Source organism: Gadus macrocephalus, chromosome 15 (genome assembly GCF_031168955.1).
Source record: "Gadus macrocephalus chromosome 15, ASM3116895v1".
Classification (NCBI taxonomy): domain Eukaryota; kingdom Metazoa; phylum Chordata; class Actinopteri; order Gadiformes; family Gadidae; genus Gadus; species Gadus macrocephalus.
Window position 1 is genome coordinate 14,233,847 of NC_082396.1, and position 22,308 is coordinate 14,256,154.

General features: G+C 46.3%; 3 protein-coding genes across 3 annotated transcripts in view; 2 read left to right on the forward strand and 1 right to left on the reverse strand.

Annotated features, from left to right (window-relative positions):
* Window positions 1-2,430: 2,430 nt before the first annotated feature.
* On the forward strand, window positions 2,431-7,140 carry agt (angiotensinogen). Its single transcript, XM_060072667.1, has 7 exons — window positions 2,431-2,577; window positions 3,750-4,224; window positions 4,489-4,858; window positions 5,230-5,354; window positions 5,493-5,641; window positions 5,982-6,138; window positions 6,546-7,140. Exons 2-7 carry the CDS (start codon window positions 3,799-3,801, stop codon window positions 6,720-6,722), a joined length of 1,404 nt encoding a protein of 467 aa, XP_059928650.1. The 5' UTR covers window positions 2,431-2,577; window positions 3,750-3,798; the 3' UTR covers window positions 6,723-7,140.
* A 685-nt stretch (window positions 7,141-7,825) lies between these two features.
* cog2 (component of oligomeric golgi complex 2) lies at window positions 7,826-19,487 on the reverse strand. Its single transcript, XM_060072666.1, has 18 exons — window positions 19,296-19,487; window positions 18,721-18,882; window positions 18,567-18,632; window positions 18,391-18,471; window positions 17,903-18,006; window positions 17,370-17,478; window positions 16,847-17,026; window positions 16,444-16,568; window positions 15,681-15,807; window positions 15,309-15,448; window positions 14,086-14,147; window positions 13,850-14,001; window positions 13,266-13,451; window positions 13,109-13,181; window positions 12,580-12,722; window positions 11,754-11,893; window positions 9,999-10,182; window positions 7,826-8,457 (listed from the first exon to the last, which is right to left on the reverse strand). Exons 1-18 carry the CDS (start codon window positions 19,350-19,352, stop codon window positions 8,359-8,361), a joined length of 2,190 nt encoding a protein of 729 aa, XP_059928649.1. The 5' UTR covers window positions 19,353-19,487; the 3' UTR covers window positions 7,826-8,358.
* Window positions 19,488-19,810: 323 nt separating this feature from the next.
* The window catches only part of pgbd5 (piggyBac transposable element derived 5), a 74,712-nt gene continuing 72,214 nt past the window's right edge, over window positions 19,811-22,308 (forward strand). Inside the window, 3 exon segments of the mRNA XM_060073644.1 lie at window positions 19,811-20,600; window positions 20,602-20,726; window positions 20,728-20,912. Coding sequence (XP_059929627.1) covers window positions 20,547-20,600; window positions 20,602-20,726; window positions 20,728-20,912 — 364 coding nt within the window. The 5' untranslated portion in view covers window positions 19,811-20,546.

Here is a 22,308-nt window from a genome sequence, read left to right on the forward strand (position 1 = left end):
GTCCCCTTTCCCCTTGAGGAGCTAAATGAGGAGCTAAATATTGCAATCCTTACAAACCCTGATCGGAGGAATCCCTCCATTGTGTTCCTTCTGAAGGTCTCGTTCCTTTTAGAGGGCTTAGGGTTAGGAGGAGTTGTATGAATTTGAATCTGTGACTGTGATTATGATTATAATTGTATGCATACATACATTCAAATATAAATAGGTGGCTGACTTAACATCACCTTTTTGTGGATCCAGCCTCAAGTACATCTAAAAAATGATCACATTTGTCAAGAGGCATTGTTATATTGTTAGGAACATGTTCATATCAAACACATAATAAGAAAGAAAGAAAACAAGACCAATTAGTTCAACTCTCCAGCACAAAGTATATTGTGAGAACACAGATGTTTTGTAAGTCTATCATTCTCAAAGTTCAGGCATACAATGTATATTCTTCTCAAAGTTTAGGCATACAATTTGGAGGTTGCAATGATCAGATACATTTTGCCCAACAAAAATATATGGTAGGCTGTGACACTGGGATATTTACATGGTCATTTATTGTACATCCTTGTAGAGGAATGGTCCTTTGCTCGGAGAGGAAGTACAAGGGCTGTCTCAAAATGCCTCAACAGGGTGACAAGGGAATTCTCTCTGGTCTAGGTTTTAGAAAAATCCATTCATTTTTGGCACTCAAACCTTGGTACCCATTCCCGTCACCCTTAAGTCACGACGAGCATGCAGTCTGGGCATCGAAAACACTATATGAGGTATACAATTGAATGAAAAACTACGCAAATTACACCTTCCATGTCCTGGACCCAAAAACCGCAATAAAGCCAGCTGCTTCCTCATTGGCAGTAGACTATTCTCTATACATGGGGATCACACTGCCTCCTCTTGAGCAGGAGACTATACATGTGGATTCAAACGTTTGTCTCATGAGCACTAGACCATTCTCTATACATGTAGATTCAAACATTTGCCTTATGAGCAGTAGACTATTCCCTGTACATGGGAATATAAACTCCCTAATGAGCATTATTCCATATTTATGGGGATTCAAAATGACATAGAGGGATTCAATGCCATATGAAAGGACACCATATGTATTAACTCTCACGAGGGAATGGTGGATTTCAATGGTAGAGTATTGATAAGGTATTGTTATAAAGTGAGTAATTTTGGGAAAGCATAGCCCCTATTCATATACAATAGTTGTCACGTCACACCATATGATATATGATAAATAAAATATGTTTCATGTCAACTACATTAAGAGTTAGGAGTAAACAACTAAACTCATCGATTTATTATTTAAGAGTCATCTCTTTACTACCTTAACAAAACTGGGGAAAGAGCAAAGACAGATGACAAAGTACACAGCATAATAAAGCATCTCATTGGGATGGGAAAATCTAGATTAGCGAGCCTTGTTTGTTCAGCTTGCAGTGAAGGATGTTCCTTATTATGTTTGAGGTGAGGGTCACATCCGGAACCATTGGAATAGTGATACATCCTCTGAATGCTCAACAAGAACAATATTTTAGACTCTTTTGATAACATGGAACGCTATTATGTTTCAGCACAAAAAAATACGTATAAAACGCATTGTGTGTGTGTGTGTGTGTGTGTGTGCGTGTGCGTGTGCGTTGTGCGCACACACTTTGAGTGTGTTCAGGTTTTCCAATGTGACCCTTGTGCGTACTGTGTAGTCGAGTTCCCGAGAAAAACACACGCAAAAAACAAAACGTTCGACCCAAACAAAAACAGAATTACATGTTCTCTTTATGACGACATTTTTGAATTACTCACAAACAAATAAGACCACTTGTTTGAATCCCTCCCCAGCCTGGGCAAACACTAGCCCCCACCCCTCCACCCCTCCACCCCTCCACCCCTCCACCCCTCCACCCCCCTACCCACCAACACCACCATCCGGGATGGACTTGGGTAATGCTCTTAGATCTAGTTTGTGTGTGTGTGTGTGTGTGTGTGTGTGTGTGTGTGTGTGTGTGTGTGTGTGTGTGTGTGTGTGTGTGTGTGTGTGTGTGTGGGTGGGTGTGTCTGTGTGTGTGTGTGTGTGTGTGTGTGTGTGTGTGTGTGTGTGTGTGTGTGTGGGTGTGTGTGTCTGTGTGTGTGTGTGTGTGTGTGTGTGTGTGTGTGTGTGTGTGTGTGTGTGTGTGGGGGGGTGTGTGTGTCTGTGTGTGTGTGTGTGTGTGTGTGTGTGTGTGTGTGTGTGTGTGTGTGTGTCTGGGTGTGTGTGTCTGTGTGTGTGTGTGTGTGTGTGTGTGTGTGTGTGTGTGTGTGTGTGTGTGTGTGTTGGGGGGGGCCTGCTTCCCTCACTCACCCAATTCATCTTGACACGGGTTGGGGTGGGGGGGGGGGGGGGGGGGGTCGGTGGGTGGGGGTTGGGGGGCTAGAGCAGGACAAAGCGCCCCTGTGAGTCACGTCGGCCCCTCACTCAATTCTGTGCGGGTTAATCAGTAACCGGGAGGGGGAGTGTGGGCTTATCTGGCTGTGTTTAAAAGCAAGGGGCAAGGAGCAGAGGAGCACTCATTCTCCACATCCACAGCAGCAGCCACTGACACGGTAAGAGAGCGCGAGTGGGAGACACACACACACACACACAAACACACACACACACACACACACACACACAGAAACATACACACTGAGACACACAGAGCCATAGAACCTATGCCTCAGCTTAGTGTCATGGTGGTTGTTTGTTTGGATGGGATACGTCCATTGGTTCATCAATAAGGGTTAATGCTGTGCGGTTCTTTGTAGTTTTACAGCAAAGTAATGGCATTAATGTTGGGATGCGCTGGAATTTTATTCTCTAACTTTCCCCAAATAGTCAGTGATACAAACAAAGGTGATTTTTAAAAGAGAGCGGTTGCATAGTCCTGGGGATCCTAGGGATTCTGAACGGACTTGTGTTGCGATCTTTGCTTGGCCGGTATGGCTGATCGTGGACCCAGAAGGTTTTTGACCTCCATGGTCGGGAATCGGTATACGGAGGCCGATCAGCCGTTATTGATCGCTGGACGCATGGCAATGTCCAGAAGTTTGTGTGCAGACAGCAGAGCCGCCCCTATTTGTTCGTCCCCTGCAGGAGTCCATCAGTTCACTTTCCTCCGTGGCTGGAGTCCAACTCAAACACTAAAGTCCTGCAGGGTTTTATGCAGAAGCTTGTCCGGGAACCCAGTAGTAGGTGCTAGGAAAGCTTAATGCCTTCGCCGCTGAAAAAAGAAAGTGTTTTTTGATGTATTTATTTAAGTTGAAGGCTGAATGCAAATGAAGGCAAAACCGCCCACACAAACACACACACACACACACACACACACACACACACACACACACACACACACACACACACACACACACACACACACACACACACACACACACACACACACACACACACACACACAAACACACAGTTCTTCCATTTATTCTACGTTCCCCACGGCTGTCACCCTGCCTTCATTCATTGTCCAGCAGGAGCGACCACACACAAAAGAGAATGAATCAATCACTGACATGCTACCCTTTTCTTAATGTTCGGCTAATCCTGTCAGCGATGGAAAACCAGATCGAACCAGATTTGTCCAGCGCAGCGAACAACAGTGATGCTCCATTCATTAAAAAAAAAAAAAACAGCCATCCCATGAAGCCATACCTTTGTCTGGCTCCGCTCAAAAGGGCTTGTGGTTCTACCAATAACACAACGGGCCTGCACGTCTTCTCCTCCACAGATTAAACTCACAGTTAAATCCCGCCGGACCACCAGAAAGTGTCTCTAAAATGCAGCGCCGGTCGCTCACGTCCGTCCCCCTGTCGCTGGTGCTCCTCCTGAGTTGTTGCCTGGCAACGGAGGCCAACCGCGTCTACATCCACCCCTTCTCCCTCTTTGCCGCCGAAAACGTGAGCTGCGAGGCCCTGCAGCCGAAGGCCCCCCGGCCCCTGCGGACCCTGGCCCTGGCGCCGCTGGACGCCGCCGTGCTGACGCCCGACGCCCGGGACCCCACCGTGAGGGACGCCCCCCCGCAGAACGTCACTCAGAGGACGGCCGTGCTGGCCGAGCTGCTGAACACGCTGGGGGTCCGCCTGTACCAGGCGCTCAGCACCAAGCGGGGGCCCGCCAACACCCTGATGTCCCCCGTCAACACCTACGGCTCGCTGGTCACCTTCTACCTGGGGGCGTCCGTGAAGACGGCCAGCTATTACCAGGTGGGACATCGGTGTTGGACATGGGACAAATCTGCATGCTTTTTTTTTCTGCCACCATGGGGGAAGGTGTACCTTGGGCAGTGTGTGTGATGGCATTACGCAGAAGGTTTTTGATTATTATCTGATGAAAGGTTCATTATTTGAATGACAAATCAACTCATCAAACCTGATCAATGACAGTTACGATTGAAATCGATTGATGATGAGGAAGATGATGTTGGACCTAAAACAAACCCGGTTCCTCTTCTTCCTCCCCTCCTCCAGGAGCTGCTGGGCTTGAGCCGAGACACGGACCCCAAGGACTGCGTGTCCCTGGTGGACGGACACAAGGTGCTGAAGACCCTGCAGGGCATCACCTCCCTGGTGGACGACGGCCCCGAGGACGAGATCGTCACCCAGGTCTGGGCCTTCGCAGGGCCCCCGGGGGCCCAGCTCTCCGAGGACTTTGTCCAGGGCACGCAGGACTTCTCCGACGCGTCGTTCACCCGGGAGGTGGACTTCTCCCAGAGCCAGGAGGCGGAGGCGCTGGTGAGCGGGTTTGTGGAGAAGACCTCCGAGGGGAAGGTGAAGGACGTCTTCAAAGACCTCAGCCCGAGCGCCAACCTGCTGTTCATGAGCTCCTTTGTGTTTAAAGGTTGGTTTGCTCTCTTTTGAGATAGTGTATGGTAACATGAGCCTTAGGCCCAATCCCATTTCTACCCCTTACCGCTTCCCCTTACCCCTTCCCCTTACCCCTTCAAAACAAGGGGGAGGGGAAAGGGGTAGAAATGGGATTGGGCCTTAACATTGCACCGTGTAAAACTATTGTTCATGGTTGCAAACCGGCAATGGAAAATCCTCTTTGGTAACCAATAAATAAAAAAAGTTCACATAAAGGCCCATGTGAACTTTGACCTGCACATGTGCGGTTTACAGAGGCTCTTTGAGGAAACATCACAGCAACCATCAAATATAGCACTGAACACAATTCCTGGATATTGTCAAACCACCACTTGGTCTCTTAAGGAAACTGGAAGACAGCCTTCCAACCAGAAAGGACCTCACCACAGGAGTTTCACGTAGACGACAACACCACCGTGACGGTCCCGCTGATGACCCACACTGGGCCGTACTACTACTTCAACGACAAGGTAAGGACCAGTTGCTATGGTGACATGGCTGGGCAACGGGATGTCCATGTGTTTCCTCAAAAGACGGTGCTCTCAATATAGGTTCAGATTTGCGGTTGGGTTACTGTGTGAAATATTGGTTTCTATTCCCCCATCAAGCTGAGGCAATGCACAGTGGTGAAGCTGGCTCTGAGCAAGCGCTCCTATATGCTGCTGGTCCTGCCCAACGCGGGGATCACGCTCAAGGACATCGAAGGAAAGCTCCGCTCCGACGTCATCACCGATTGGAACCGGGACCTACAGGAAGGGTGAGTTTTCCTTTAAATCCCTCATTCGATCTCTTCAAGTTGATCAATCTGCCTATTAAAAAGATCCATCCTCCAAAACGTCATATTTTGAGTGGAAAATATCCTTCGACACCAATCCTGGCTCTGAAAATCGTCCATTGGATTTCACAGTGTTCATGTTTCCACTTTGGAAACATTAGGGTCAGAAAAGGCGATCATCCCTTAAGTCCATATCCTCAACGTTGGACCGTATCATATCGATCAATATCCATTGTTGTGGGTTTGGTCTTTCAAGCGTTGTTACCTTTCAGCATAAATCTTTCAACTGCCTTGTTGTGTTGGTTTGTTATCATCTGAGCAGTCAGCTGGAGCTGTCCCTGCCCAAGTTCTCCCTGTCGTCAGTGACGGACCTCCGCCAGCTGCTCGGCAAAATGGGGGCCGAGGTGGAGGACAGACTGCTGGGCTCCGAGGCGGAGTTCGACCGACTCAGCAGCAGCAAACCCTTCATAATAGATAAGGTAAGCTGGAGCATGCCGGTTTTATCTTAGCAGTGTAACTTTTATTACTCGACAACACAAATGGGCAAACTTTTTTTTTTTTTTTGCCCATAATTTTTTGTTAACAAAGTGTCTTTCATCTAGAATAATACAATAACTATAATGACAAAAACTTTTTCCAATGCATATGTTTGCTTTATTGGTCGCATGTTGTTTTAAAATGTATTTTCTGCTGTCAACTGGATGGACAAAAAAGAATTCTGAATCTGAATACGAGTACTATCGCGCAATATATCCTATAATAAACTGCTGAAATGGGTGACCAGTTATTATTCATACATTGACTCACACAATAACCATACACAATAGAGATTTACAACCAAATATGTGTGACTGACAGTTGTCTGACTTCCCTTGCCCTCGACCAGGTTCTCAACAAGGTGCAGTTTGAGATGTCAGAAGAAGGAGCAGAAAGCGAGGACAGGAATCCGGAAGGGGGCGTGCCCCTGAAGCTGACCATCAATCGGCCCTTCTTCTTCTCCGTGACAGAAGGACATTCTAATGCCATCCTCATGCTGGGCAAGATCACCAATCCTACGCTCTAGGGGGTTTTGTAGGAGCTTACTAAATATTACTAAGTATTATCCAAAGTAATATAACGGCCAGTTGCCCTAAGAAGACGTTACCATCCACTGAAGATGAAATCCATTGACAAGCAGTACTTCCTTATTTTTTCTCTCTGTCACATCCTCTGCATATTAGTCTTGTGAGATAGCACACGAGGAGATGAAGCACAATTGAATGACCTATGACCAACGAGCTTTTAACCATTAATCAGTATTCACACTGAACTCATGCTTAGAGCTAAGGAGCAAAACATTTCCTCTGTAAAGTTATATATTCCAGTGTCCAGTAGAATCTGTTTCTGTGATGAATGTCTGATGTCTTTGTATATCATGTAATAGAGTATATTTTTGTTTGTATACAATGATTTTTGAAATAAAGATTTTGTTTCTCAATGTAGTAACATTGGTGCTCTGTGTTTCACCCCGGATGTGACGCACTGAGGTGACCTTTTAAGGGCATGGACAACCTCTTTCCTCTTAGATCAGATGTGAATGCCTGGGCTGTTTAAAATACACTGATGTAGCATCAATATCATGGCTGCTGACCTCAGAGACAGAGAAAGACAACACACATGTGGCGCTCGCATGGTCATAGCTCATTGGCGGGCCAAATTCTCTGGGCTGGCAAGGCAGAGAAAGGGGAGGTGGCATCTCCCATTATGACGTCATACAGGGAAAATTCCAAAACGGAATGCCTAGTGCTCGTTTTACACCCAACGAAATTTGTAGCTACTGGGGGAGCATAGGTAGGCTAGGGGAACTTATATTAATGTTAGAAAACCTCAGAAAGTGAAATTTTCATGCCGTGGGATCTTTAATAGTTCAAATGTGGTTGGACATGGAGAACATTGACAGTACACTATTGTTGCATTTCTGCAGGTTGACTAATTGTTAATAGTTTAAATGTGGTTGGACATGGAGAACATTGACAGTACACTATTGTTGCATTTCTGCAGGTTGACTAATTGTTAATAGTTTAAATGTGATTGGACATGGAGAACACTGAAAGTACATTGTTGCATTTCTGCAGGTTGACCAATTGCCACCATTTCTTTGCAAATTAATTTGACATACACAACATATCCATACATTGTGATCTTTTATTTATTATCAATGTAAATAGCATTAATTAAAACATTTACATAATTCACAACAGATTGTTGCTATATTCACAGGACGTTGAGTGTTTTAGTGTATAATATAGGTTTGGGCATTCTTTTTTAAAACATACTATATCCAATGGGCAACATTACAGACAGAGGAATCATTAGTGCCTGCATAAAAAGATCTAACATGTCGGCCATTTTATTGTCATGAACCCAGTAGAGGTTGAATGTCTTATATATATATATATATATATATATATTTGAGTGTGAGTGTGAGTGTGAGTGTGAGTGTGTGTGTGTGTGTGTGTGTGTCTGTGTTGTCCGGCCAAATCAGTTGAGCAACTCAATGTGCAATCGTCCTCAGTTAGCATGGACAGGATAAGGTTGATCAGATCTTGTTTACCCACCCAAGTGTGACGTGAATGGTTGCGCTGTGGTTGTTGTACTGCTGATTTCCGGAAGTCCAGTGTGTGAGTGTGAGAATGTGAGGGATAGAGTCCTGTAGGTCTCTATTGGTTCTGTTCAGCCAGGTCCCGGGCCTCCTGCACCAGCTCCGTCAGTGTGGAGAACATGGAGATCTGAGACGGCTGCAGACCCATCTTCTCGATCTGCGGGACAAGAGGCATCTATCAAACCAGACCGCAGTCCACTGCAACGTAAACCTTGACTCACATTCGTTTATAGCCGCTAAACGGCACCAAACTAGTCATGGTGATAGGCAGTGGGTGGAACTATGAACTGTTTCTGATGTATTGAACTGACCTTAAGATTACTTTATAAATCAAACACAATGTCCGGCTCTTGGAGCTGCCGGACCACACATGTAAATTGTCGAGCGCCATTTTGCTGCCACACTAAATACAGTCTTCTGGTCCACAGCAGAGTTGTTGTGTCCTTACCCGCCCCTCGATAACAGAATGTATTGCTGAATCCCGCACTCAAAAGGTTTCCAAATTGCCCTGCTAGTTTGCTTGTCCCGGATTTGTTGATTTGATGAGTGCATTCCTATTATTATTTTGTATGTATTCATCGATATGAAGCACCAGGTAAGTGGAAAGCTTTGGAATGGGAATACACAACTACAATTATATAGCAGTTGTTTTTATATGAATGCATTCTTATTAGGGCCCGACTGATTCATCGGCCTGCCGATTTAATCGGCCGATTATAGCCTTTTTGAAAATAATCAACATCCGCCAAAAAGACGCCGATTACAACCGTTTTTTTCTTTTGTTGTTTTTTTAAATGTTATTGCGCTTAGTATCCTGCAGATTGCACTCCTACTCGCCTTGCTAACTAACAACTTTAGCTGGAGTAAAAAAGAGGAGATTGAATTTTACCGTACAACATGAAAGCACGCTCGCTCAGGCAGCTGCGCGCTCACCTCACCAATGTACACAAGACGTGTTGTTTGAGCATGTTGTTTCATGTATTTTTTATTTAAAAAAAAAATATATATATATATATTCTTTTTCTTCTTCACCCCTCGCGGTCGACTTGGGATCTGTCGGCGGTCTACTGGTAGACCGCGATCGACTGGTTGGGCACCCCTGCTGTAGACTCTTACGGTGAGACCATACTGCTCAGCACGCACGTGTTAGTCACTGCTCACGAGCGCAGCACATTGGGAGTTAGTTATTTATTTTACATTACACTAATTTTTGACTTTAAATGTATTCTAAAACACTCAAAGGTTCTGCATTCCATTCACATATTCGTCAAAAGTGTTTAAAGTATATTTAAGGTATCAAAAACTATGTTTTATATGCTTTTTTTTGTTTTGCTTTTAATCGGCCGATTAAATCGTAATCGTAATTTTTCTCTGAAAATAATCGGCATCGGCACTCAAAAATCAATATCGGTCGGGCCCTAATTCTTATGTTGCCGTATTTTTTTTTAAATTCATCTTTTGTTCCAAAACGATGACATACTTTGAATTGCACCGATTTGTGTTGTTAATTGATTTTGTAAATGCGTATTTGAAGAAGCACAATCACAACGAGTGTTCTTGTGCCTCACTAAACGTTGACCGCTTTGTAACTGCGCTTTTTTAAAGGTGCTCTATCCTCAGCGTCTTTGAAAAAGCACTTCAAATAGAGTTGTCATTCCAGTCCGTAGTCGTCAACAGTATTATGTGCACGCCCCCTACCTGCTCTCCCAGGTACTGCACATCCAGTGTCAGCTGCAGGCGGATTTTGCCATCGTCCGTCAGCCCCCCGTTGGTCCCCGTCGTGGTTACCGTGGCGGCCCCTTTCCGGGCCTGCTTCAGCCTCTTCAGGCTCTCCTCCATCTTCCTCACCGAGCTCAGCACCTCCGAGATGGTTTCATAGTACCTTTAGGCCCCGGTGAAATACGTGTTCAGCATAGGAACTAGGGGTGTGCACGGGTATACGTGTAACCGGTTAGTAAATCATAACCGTTCAGGAAAAATCAGTAAACGAAAACCGTAAAAAAATAAAATAAAATCACCGCACCATTGGAATGGGAATCCCGACGGCCCATACTTTCAACATAAAGTTTGCATATTTATAATTCGAAATTAGTCCCAGCCTTTATACCAGATACTCTAGGGTCTATATCATATAACTGCGTTGTCTGATTACAGTTTAATTAATTTTTTACAATTTAACAGCTCTCGTTTTGAAGAATAATCACCGCGCCATTCGTTTCAATGGGAATAGCGACGGTCTATACTTCCAACATAAAGTGTACGTATAATTCGAAATTCGTCCCCGCCTTTATACCACAGATACTAGGGTCTATAGCATATACCCGCGTTTTCTGATTTCAGTTTAATGAAACAGTAAGCTGACAACATCCTAATTATCACCGCAACTGCAAATGAACCACACGGAGATGACCATGGCAACCGGTCAAACACATTTTCTTTTTGTGATCATTCTGCTCGCACACCCGCCGTGTTGATAAACAAATAAACCCCCTATAGCGCGTCTGCGGTCCACTTAATTTTTTTTTTTTTAAATCATTAATTAATAAAAAAAACGGTTAACAGTGTACACGAAAAAAAAGGGCTTGTGTAACCCATTTTTTGTAACCGTTCACACCCCTAATAGGAACACAACATCCTTGGTAGTGATTGCCATGCCAACCGTTACCTTTTGTTGTCACTACGACTACAACCCTTAAAGTCGATCACATGGGAGCCAGTTAATAGCCTTAAAAAATAGACCTTAAACTGGACATCCTCCGGATTATACCCGGTATGTGTGAACGCAAATGTCCGAACCAGTTTACCCGGGTAGGCCTGTCTAGAGTGAAGCCTGGAGATTCGGTGAGCTGGAGAACTCACAACGAGCGAGTGTTGCTGTTGTATTGATGATGTTTCTATCATGTGACGTGAAACCAGGAGCACAGAGTGTAGCTGTTTCATACTTCTCCCTTCTTGCCTGTATTTTGCGTTCTACATTCCACTTCTCCTCTGATATTGCTATTGGATACGTCTAAATAAATGCCGTATTGATATCACTGCAAAAAGCTTTACCGAGTAGGAAGCCTCACCCTTGATCTTCAATGTGTTGCAAGCAAAACACTGTGACTTCGGCTGCATGCTTTTTGCGTGACTTCCTGCCTCTTACAGGCTCTGCCCAGGTGCCACCCCTCTTCTTAGGTATCCGGAGTATCACCGATATGTGCGAACATGTCTGATGTGGCTTATCTCCGGATGTATGTTGCATGCGCGAATGTGCAACTCTGGATCATCTCCGGACCTGATTCTCCGGAGATGATCCGCAGTTCATGTGTGAAAGGCAGCATTCAAAAATCAAAGATCTGACCACTCTCTGGGAACTACACCAACCAACGCATATTCTCTCTCTGTGGACTAAAGCCCAAGCAGAATTATTAACTGTGTGTGCACGTTGCCTGCATGTTGCGTTGTGCCTACCGTTGTGTGCAGTCACACAGGGTGACACGTAGCCAGTCTTGCGCCGTAGCGGGGTCGACCAGACCCGAGGAGTCAGTCAGCAACTGATGCAGCGGACGGAGGGCGTTGTCCATGTACGCTGAGGCGCGCACCGGCACTTCCTGTGCACAAGGAAGTAGCAGCAACGTAAGCAAAGGCGACAGTGTATTCATTCATTAATTTGTTTGTTTATTCATTCATTTATGTACTGGTAGCCTGGGATTCCCACAATAATTGTCTGGTGATGGTTTGGACTTCACTAAAAAGTGCTACCCATGTTGAAGACCTAACGCGAACATGAGTGTCCGAATGGTTGCCTGAATGCTGCTCGTTAATGCAGCATTTGAATGAAAAGTTAAGCAACAAATATAAAAGCTCTGACCCCGTTTTTAAAAAAAAATGTATTTAAGTCTTTATTGAACATGGTTAAAAAATTATAATACAAACAAAAACAATTGAGCAGTAAAAAAGGAAAGAAATAAATTTAAAAAAAACAAATTGGATCCTCAGGATCCTAAGCAACAAATACATAACTCAAATAACATAGTTCATGTTCAAAAGGGATAGGAAGAAGTTAAGAAAAACTTTTCTGGTCCTACCCCCTCTTATTTTTTATAATTGTTTACCAAAAAATAAATCTTCAGTATGAATCAGTCAGTGTCTATGATGTTTGATGGTTAGGACGTGACCGATGTTTATGATACAAAGCAACTTCCAACCGAAAACCACCAATAACGGCACTCTACCTGTAGGCATCCTTGATCAACCCCTACATTTCCCTGGATGACTCTACAGGAAGCGGACGTACCTTGTTGGTCCGGCGGTAGAGGCGGGGCACCTCCGAGGCGCTCTTCAGGTAGCGGCTGCAGCGCTCGCTCAGATGCTGGGTCATGCGGGCGTTGAGCGTGGGGGTGCTGCCGGACAGAGAGGCCTTGGAGTCCCCCAGGGCCGCTGGCAGGAGAGAGACATGCCGTCAGGCCCGTCTATCTAAGCTCATTCTAGAACACACCATCGGCTATTAAAGAGTGAGATGCTCTGTGAGAATGTCTTGTTTTCTTTAGCCCGCCCCCAGCTTGTTTCTGACCTATCAGGGCATCTCTTACCTGATTGGTTGGGGGAATCTATATTGCCTGTGAACACTTTTGGGGGATGATTTTTGGGTTGTTTAAATTCTCCTGCCCTGTTCTTTATGGTTTAGGACAGTTTTCAGTTCTGAGTGGTGAAGTTAAAAATGATTAGAATAATTCAAGGAAAAATAAGTATTGTAGGGCTCAAGAGGGTCAAGACCTAAATATTCTGAAAGATAAAAGATATTGGTAGGATTGTGCTCAAAATACCTTCTATCACAGTGAAGTTTTTGAAGCCGACCGCCTCGAGCCTCTGTCTGACTATCTCCATCAAGTCTGGAATCTGAGGAAGACCCACAGGAAAACATTACACCCAAATGAAACTTTTAGAAAAAATGAAAAATGATAAGGTAGTTGCGATCTTCACCTGCTCTTGTAGCTTTTGTATGTCTGCCGCGATGTAGACCAGCTTTTTGGTGGAGAGAGAGGCAGGAATTCCGCCTTCGCTTCCCCCCTCATCCAATGAGGCGCGACTAGAGGTGGAGGAGGCGGAGCTAGGCAGGGGCCTGGCGGGCTCCTTGGTGGCCTCAGGGCAGGGAGTCTTGGTGAGAACCTGTGAAGGCAGCAGTCAGCATCGTGAAGTCAGGCTGGATGTCAACAAAAAAATGTCAATATTTAACACCCAATCACGTCCAGGCTACCATGTTTGAAGTCAATATATAAACCTGCATGATGTCACTTTTATAGTGCAGCTGTTTACTCCATTAAGAGATACCTGAACTACAACATTTCTCAAGTCTAAAACGCTCATATCAACAAATCAATCATCCAGGGGATTTTTCTTTCTAAATAGTGGTATTCTAGTACAGTTCCCCCACCGTGGGCAGACATGAAATCCAGGAGACGATATAGCTAAAACTGCAGCTATCACTCTGGCCACTAGAGGCTGCTATTGGGACATGGTACAGGGTGCAGGTTTAAGTCAAGACACGCAGCGTGGGTGTAGGTCACCTCATGGAGGAACTTGGAGTATCTGGAGTAGAGCTGCAGGGTGATCTTCCAGAAGCGATGGACCAGGGGCGCCATGTAGATCCCGTCTGACCAGCACCTCTTCAGGCACGACCACAGCACCTCAGACACCTTAAGGTGGTACGCACTGCCCGCTGCTCCACACACACACTGAGTCAATTACAAGTTTTACGAATGACGCAAATTGATTTATTTTTTCACACAGAGTGAGTGTTTACCTGGAGCGGCCTCTAGCCCATCACTTATAGCGTTCTCTAAACTTCCAGCTATCTCCTTGTATCTGGGATAGAGTTACACAAGTGACACACAGAGGGGGGAGATGGAAAAACACTAGGTGTTAGGGTGGGAAAAACACAAGCACACAGAGAAATCACGTGAAATGGAAAGTCCCAACAGCAGGCGCACAAAGTCCACGAAACTGGCATGTCATGTACGAATCGAAGCTGCTGCCAAACGCAAACAGTACAACATGACGGTGATAAACACTGTCCCCACACTGTGAGCTGCTGTACTCTGCACAATACAAACACAACACTTGTTTGTTTGTTGTGCCACGTACGTAAAAAATGTCATGGGTGTTCTCCAGAACACAGAACACAGTTCATTACATTGTCCTCAATCCGCAAATATTTGGAGGTCTTGTATTTAAATATCCTCCGTTGATGCAACGTGTGTAGTAAGAAAGTAACTAATATAATCACTAAGGCATGTGTATAGTCAATAAGTGTCTCCTTGCACCGAGAGATAGCTCCTTTCCTCTCTCCTTTTGAAAGGTGTTATGTTAGTTAGGATTAACCCTGGAGACAAGAAGTCTGAAACTGGGGCCATGTCACACCCTGACTTCTTATGGTGTAGATCCCATTAATGGTCTTGCATTCATGAAAACATGTCGTCCAAGCTCATTTGATTGGCTGCAAAGTCAGGTTGAGCGACAACGGCCCTCAACAAACACCGCCGGTGGCAGACCTTCCAGACCTAAGCAGCCAAGTGCATGTGTTCCGGCTGTACACTTCCTCCATAGTGTGATGCAAATTAACTTGGCCCCTCCCCCCATGGTTGGCTTCAGCCATGACCAATCCACAACATTCTCCACGTGGTCACTCTACTCACCTTTGTTTTTCTGAACAAAAGCCCCAAAATCTGATATTTAACTACAAGAATCACATGCACCTATTGTCTCTTAGGAAGATGTTTGGTATGCTTTGCGTGTGTCTTCCCATGATCATGCTGCATTCAATTCAATAAGTGTCAATAATGAATCGTTTTTTCATCAGTGAGCCCTCATTGACCAGGGGCCATAGCATATAGCAGAGCTGAAATCAATAGCCATTTAATTATCACAGAAACGGGTCGACTGCATTGAGCATCAATAATCAGCAATGTTCAATCACTTGAATAGCAACAAGAAGATCATGGGCCGGCATTAACAGTCCCTACCCACCGTAGCTGGAAGTAGACGGGCAAGTTCCACTTGCTGTGGAAGCTGGTGCAGGTGGGGTGGACCCGCAGCCGCTTCACGCTGGCCTGGGAGCTGCACTGACGCTCGAACCGTCGCACAAACTCCATGCTCGCCGTGTACCGCTGGTCAGGGACAGCAAGGGAGGAGAAGAGCAGGGATCACGCCAGACACAAAAACGCCACGAGAATAGCCAAGAGACATTCTCCCCTTTGCATCACTATCCAGGCAGAATTACAATTCAAACGATATAGTCGTGTGTTTTGTGTTTGCTGTGCTGCACACAAATGCACACAACGCACGCGCACACACACACACACACACACACACACACACACACACACACACGCTAGCTACCTCATAGAATACGTCTGGGTTGCCCGGGTTGAAGAGGTAGGCCATCCTCTCCTCTATGCCGCGTATTATCTCGGGCCACACAGAGTTGACCAGGAAATCGTAGCCTGGCACCATGTCAGCTTTGTCACTGAGGAGTGAAAGAAACAGCTTTTATTTTAAAACGATGCGCTAGCAATCTGAAAACCCTACAAATGTGATTTCTGTGACTACAGTCGATGCTACAACAGTATGAGAACAAGATCTTGGGAGTTTAACAAAAAACCAAGAGAAACAAGGTCCAAATGAAAGAGGTCCAAATCAGATCAAAACACATGCACACGCGTTGGCATCGCAGTTACCACTATTGGTATGCACCAAGCCCTAAGGAAAGGTAATTTGAAAGGATAAGTAGCTCTAATACAATGTTTACCAAAGAATAAGGTGATTTTATGTGTATTTTTTCTAACATTGTTATTATCTAAATTGTTTAAGCATTTCCCAAGGACCACCAGCTGTGCCCTGTGCTGGTCCACAAACAACCACTTCTTGACCAAGCACTACTACTGCACGTCCACGGATCACCGCTGGACCAAACACTACTACTGCACGTCCACGGATCACCGCTGGACCAAACACTACTACTGCACGTCCACGGATCACCGCTGGACCAAACACTACTACTGCACGTCCACGGATCACCACTGGACCAAACACTACTACTGCACGTCCACGGATCACTGCTGCCGACCACAGGCTTGGAAGACTTGTGCTCCAGCATCGGTACCTGGAGACGGCCCCTCCGGTCACCTCCCGGAGCAGTCTACAGTGGTGAGGGACAAACTCCAGCAGTCTGGAGTACATCAGCTGCAGACCGTTTGGGTTTGCCTTCACCAGGTCTTCCACGATCACCTGGAGGGCAGGAGAGCAATGGGGTGGACAGAGCAGGGGGTCAGGGAAGGATTTTGCAGCATTTGTAGAAAATATTATTGTCTTGTTGCCAGGACTGGCAATGAAAATCATAAGCAAAATAGATTTAACTTGACGTAGGAATGAAGGGTTGTAATGTCACAGTAAATAAGTAAAAGTAATGCATTCTGTTGGGGGAGACATCCTTCAATGCCTTGGGTTGTCATCAAAAGTTAAGTGTAGTGCGAATGCTCCAGTGTGTTTGAGAGTGCTTGACTCACCTGGTCCATGTAGGGTTTCACCAGCACCTGTCCCACCAAGGCCTCGGCGTCTCGCGTCTTGTCTATGGTGGCGTAGGTCCGCAGGCAGTGACGCACCATCTCAAGGTTGGCCGTCTGCAGCCCCTGGATCAGCACGTCCTCCAGGGACTGCTGCAGCATCGAGGTGATGCCCGCGATGCGCTGGCACGGGCAAGGAGAGATCGGTATCACGTTTTAATAACCAGGGATCGGTCTGGGACAGTCAGCCCCTGAACCACTAAATCACTTCATAATGTAAAGGGGAAGGGGGTTAAATGGTTCAATGGGATTTCCAATATTTGCACAGCAGGAGGCAAGACACCACCTATGTTTTAATGTTTAACAGAATTTGGATGTATGGAATATGCTAATGTTGCCAACAAGATGTACAACACTGATTCCAAAGGGAGGAGAATGAAAATAATATCTTTGTCAAATGACAAAATGGATGGCTGGTGGAATGCAAGGCTATTTGGGGGATCACTCATGCCTTCAGATCACTTACAGGTCTTATTTTGTCCAGCAGGGGCAAGCCTTTGCTCTGTATTGCATGGAACTGGAGCTGGTTAAACTCTGTAGCGATTCTTTCAAGGATCTGACCTGCAAGTAGAGGACTTTGGAGAGACACACACACACACACACACACACACACACACACACACACACACACACACACACACACACACACACACACACACACACACACACACACACACACACACTGTAATGTATGTACACCAATGATCACACCAAAGAATGTATAATATGCATTATTGGTAATTATCCAAGCACCAATTTCCTTGTTCAGTACAGCTAGCGTACTGAATGAGGATGTTATTGATAATGTACCAAAGCAACAACATTATAAGTGAGTAGGGGTTAGGTATCTTGCTCAAGAACCCCTACAGTGTGGACATTTGTGGTTCTGAACCTAGAACCATTTGGCAGGGACACACAGTAACAGTATGCCTGCCCCTGTGTGCGCATGTGCATGTGTTTGCATGCGTGTGCATGTGTGTGTATCTTGGTCGGCCCTACCTGCTGCTCTCCAGGGAGCTGGACTCCTTGGTGTTCTGTGTGTGCAGAATCTTCTCAATCTTCTCCACTGAGCGCACCACCTGGATCAGCCTCAGCACGCACACCTGGTGGACACATGAAACATACTTAATGGCAATGACAAAGATATCCCCATGTTAATTACAATGGGAGTCATCTGTTATATACAAGCAATACGAGTGATTGATGCATTTATACACTTATAGACTCCAGTTATGGGGGCTCTTGTCGATTTGTGCTCGATCAATGTTGTTATTTTAGGGTAAGACGGCTACACGGCCATCAAATTACTCTCAAGATTTCAATATTTTCTTTAACAAACTAAAAATCAACCTGTCCATCTCAACTGATGGGAGAAAAAAAGGGAGTCGAGAGAGCAGGTTAAGCAAGGTTATCAAACAATACTTATTTTCTAATCTCAGACATACTAAAAGTGTTTGATTAATGATAGCTGGTTATTGCTGTTTTACCTTTTTTTTCTGCAGGTCCTCTTGTTTTGCCAGATGGCCGTCAATGTCCTCAATCACCCCACTCACACAGGAACGAAGGCTCTACAATAACCACATCGACCAGCATTAGTGGACACGCCTCCACGAACACACATGCATACACACAGTGAGATGTGTACACAAGCACAAATACGCACCATCACTTCTTCTCGTAACTGGCCCAGGGGGACGGAGAGCTGATTCAAGGCTTTGTCCATTCCGACCTTTCAAAAGATTAGACACACAGATAGTGAGACATGACATGTGATAACAGAAAGGTGTCAGAAAGGAGGGAAGGGCGTTACCACTCACCAGGTTGGTGGAAAGGTTGACAAAGTCTGCATAGTCTTTGTTGATGAGCTCCACCATAGCGGTCTTCAGTAACTTGTAGTACATCTCCAGATCCTCTCGCATCTCTTCCAGCTGAACCTGCTTGCGACAATCAGCCACGAACTGATCCACGTCAAAGTCATCCTGAGAGCAGAATGAGTGAGAGAGAGAGGGCGCGCCAGGGAGCGATATTGTACACATTCGTCAAGGGAAGACAGGTAGGTTGAAGAGGGAAGACAGCCTCTTCAGTACGAGCATGCACCCTGAGAGTCATCAACACAATATGAAAACATTCCCAACGTTAACCATTTGATGGCTAGGGGTTTTACTGGTCGAGGGTCGTCGTTGCACAGACTCGACAGGTCTTTGACGTTAGTCAAATGTCGACATACATATTCAGCTCTGATTCCAATTAACTAGAACAGTATTTACTTCACCCAGGAGACATAAATGTTGATAATGACCAGAATAACCCAGGAAGACTTGAATGACAGGTTGGCCTCTATACCCAGCCGAATACAACACGTATCTACAACATCGCTTGACAGGTGACTTACTTTCATAAAAACGTCCTTGTCGAAGCACAGAGAATCGGGGGCCTTCGGTAAATTCATGTTAGGGTTTGTAACGTCTTACATAAAAGGAAAAAATGACTTTGGCTAGCTAGATGTGAGAATATTACGACGCTTCCGCAAACATGGCAAGAGTACCACCGAGGAAGAGACGAGGAGGACGTCAGAGGAACGGTGACGCTCTGCGCCCTCTATTGGTCACACGGGGTATGGGGGCAGTGTTGCCAGATTGGGCGGTAAATCTGTCCCGATCTGGCAACACTGTATGGGGGGGGGGGGGGGGGGGGGGGGGCGTATTAAGATGTATTAAGATGTAAGCCTCCCTTACATCTTAATACTAATTCAGCATTAAGATAGAAATAACCCCTCAGTAAGCAGGAATACCGGTTAGTATACCTTAATCGCCTAATAAAAATATAATGTAGTGAAGGTGGATCATGGAGACTGTATCTCAGTTGTAACCAAGAAGCCCATCCACGGATGGATAAAACGATGAGGAAACTAATAAAGGGGGGAAGCAGGGAGGTGTAAGGGCATCACCCTTCATGGTAAAATTAGAATTAACCCCAGGCTCATTTTATAATCCCAGATCAATAATAATTTGATGTAGGCCATAGTGACTAGAGTACAGCCAATAATGCTCATCAAGGACTTTGATTTGATTCTCGGGGGCAGCTTTATAACCTGACATCTGTTTGGAACCCCACCTAATTGGACCTTACAACAGGGCGTTCAAAGTCAGCTGATCCGTCCGCAGCCAGTCGCCTTCTGATCACCAGGACGCTCTCAGTACTGCTCGGTAGACCCAGATCCCTGGTGGTCTCCCAACCCGGATGCTGCTGCGGACTCCGGGAGGCTATAACTAACAATAATTGCATCACTGCGCGGCGGTGTAGCTACCGTCAGTCACGACAGGGGCTGATACCATTTCAGTACCCTTCAGGAGAGGACAGCTCCCCCACGTTCACGAGCCGTTACCGGGCTAGAGAGGATGCTGTGGTGGAGGACCGGAGGAGGATCATTCATTCGCAGTGGAGCGTGAGGTTGTATAGTGTGAGTGTGTACTAGGTAGGGGTGTAGTCTTTCTATAGACAACACACTAAATAAATTAATTGCGATCGCGAGCAGTACTCGTATGCAGTTTAAACACGAAAGAAAATTGTGGGTGAGTAAAATAAATCTACCTAGAGAGGTAAAGAGAGACAGAGGCAGGCGAGCATCATAAGAGAGAGAGAGATGGCGGAGTGCGGGCGGAAGGCGCTGTCTCTCCTGGAAGCGGCCCGCTCGCGGGTACGAGAGCCTGCAGATCTCCGACGACGTGTTTGGGGAGTCGGGGGATGACAGCAGCGACAACCCCTTCTACAGCACCTCTGGAGACTCCAACTCGGACTCAAACTACATCTCCGAGGCGGGAGAGGGAGCACCACAACCACCGGGCGCCGCACGGCGACAATGACAGCGGCCACGGCGTGCATGGCAGCGGGGGGGGACGCGGCGGGGGGGCCGGTCCCCCCGGCTCGGTGTCCCGGAGCCAGGCGGAACAGGACGGGTGGACGGAGACCCTCCAGGATGTCACGATGCCGCCGTACAAAGACACACATGGTGAGCCACGGTGCCCGGCATGCTACATTTCGCATGGCTTATGTGTATGTGCAGGGGGACATGGTTGTTAGGTGTGAGGCGAGGGGGGATGTAGGGGTTTCTAGTCGTGGCTGTATTCAGGTCATTCACTGTGGTTCTGATTTGGGTACCAAACCATCCGGCCAACATACAAAAGGCAATTGCTCTGCTACAACAGAACCCCTGTTCTCTTTTTCTCTCTCATTCACTCTCATTCTCTCTCTCTCTCTCTCTCTCTCTCTCTCTCTCTCTCTCTCTCTCTCTCTCTCTCTCTCTCTCTCTCTCTCTCTCTCTCTCTCCTCTCTCTCTCTCTCTCTCTCTCTCTCTCTCTCTCTCCTCTCTCTCTCTCTCTCTCTCTCTCTCTCCCTCCCTCTGCTACATCTCTCCCCCTGTGCTACATTTTTAATGGCAGTGATTCAAAGGCAATGCTAAATGTTTTTCCTTTGATTTCCAGCCCCTTGACTGCTCAGGGGACGAGTGTGTTCACGAGTGTGTTCACGAGTGTGTTCACGCGTGTGTTCACGCGTGTGCGTGTGTCGCATGGCTCCTACGGGGCGCATGCAGGTTGACCTGCTGTTTCATTTCGACAAACAGTCTCCATCACTCCCCAACACACAGACCCATGACCCGTAGCACACATACATGCACACGTTCACACACTCGCTCACAAACGGTCTTACACGTACGCCTGAAGCACTCACTCATTATCACAAGTGCTGTAAGTGTTCACGAGTGTTCTGTGTTTGTTTCAAACCTCGCCATGATAGCTTGAGACATTTGCAAATGCGTCCAGATATCTTTGCTACGCCCTGTGGGCACGTGCGGTGTACGGTGGCAGTCATTCATCGTGTCGCGCAGTCAATCATCAGCCTGAAGAAGGCTGGGCGGCTGGTGTCTATTAGCTAATCGCTATCATTCCATATTCCCTCAGGTGTCAGGATGTCCACCTATCATCCCCCTGTTGGATCCCTGTCACTACTCCACTCTCATATGCTCTCTCTCTCTCTCTCTCTCTCTCTTCTCTCTCTCTCTCTCTCTCTCTCTCTCTCTCTCTCTCTCTCCTCTCTCTCTCTCCTCTCTCTCTCTCTCTACCTCCTCCCTACCTCTCTCACGTTCTCTTTCTCTCTCTCTCCCCTTCTCTCATCTCTCTCTACCTCTCTCTCTATGTCCTTACTGGCTTTGTTTGGTTATGGGTTTGTGTCGTTATAAAAGCCAGATAGTATTTCAAAGGCTGTGCTGGGACGGGATTTACTCCCTCAGTATGGGACAGATGTGATTGTGGAAGAGAGGGTGGGAGTAGGGGAGGGGGGGAGGGGGGGGGGTTGGGGGGGTGGGAGGGAGGTTACTGCTTTGACCAATCACATGGGACTGATGCCCT

Excerpts from the sequence above, each read along its gene's own strand:
- cog2 (XM_060072666.1), bottom strand. The coding sequence starts at position 19,352 with ATGAATTTACCGAAGGCCCCCGATTCTCTGTGCTTCGACAAGGACGTT. Across the intron at positions 13,452-13,849 it reads ACTCCAAGTTCCTCCATGAG|GTTCTCACCAAGACTCCCTG; the intron begins GTGACCTACACC and ends CTGCCTTCACAG. Across the intron at positions 8,458-9,998 it reads TGCAGTACCTGGGAGAGCAG|ATCGAGAAGATGGGTCTGCA; the intron begins GTAGGGGGCGTG and ends CTTGTCCCGCAG.
- agt (XM_060072667.1), top strand. The coding sequence starts at position 3,799 with ATGCAGCGCCGGTCGCTCACGTCCGTCCCCCTGTCGCTGGTGCTCCTC. Across the intron at positions 4,225-4,488 it reads AGACGGCCAGCTATTACCAG|GAGCTGCTGGGCTTGAGCCG; the intron begins GTGGGACATCGG and ends CCCCTCCTCCAG. Across the intron at positions 6,139-6,545 it reads AACCCTTCATAATAGATAAG|GTTCTCAACAAGGTGCAGTT; the intron begins GTAAGCTGGAGC and ends GCCCTCGACCAG.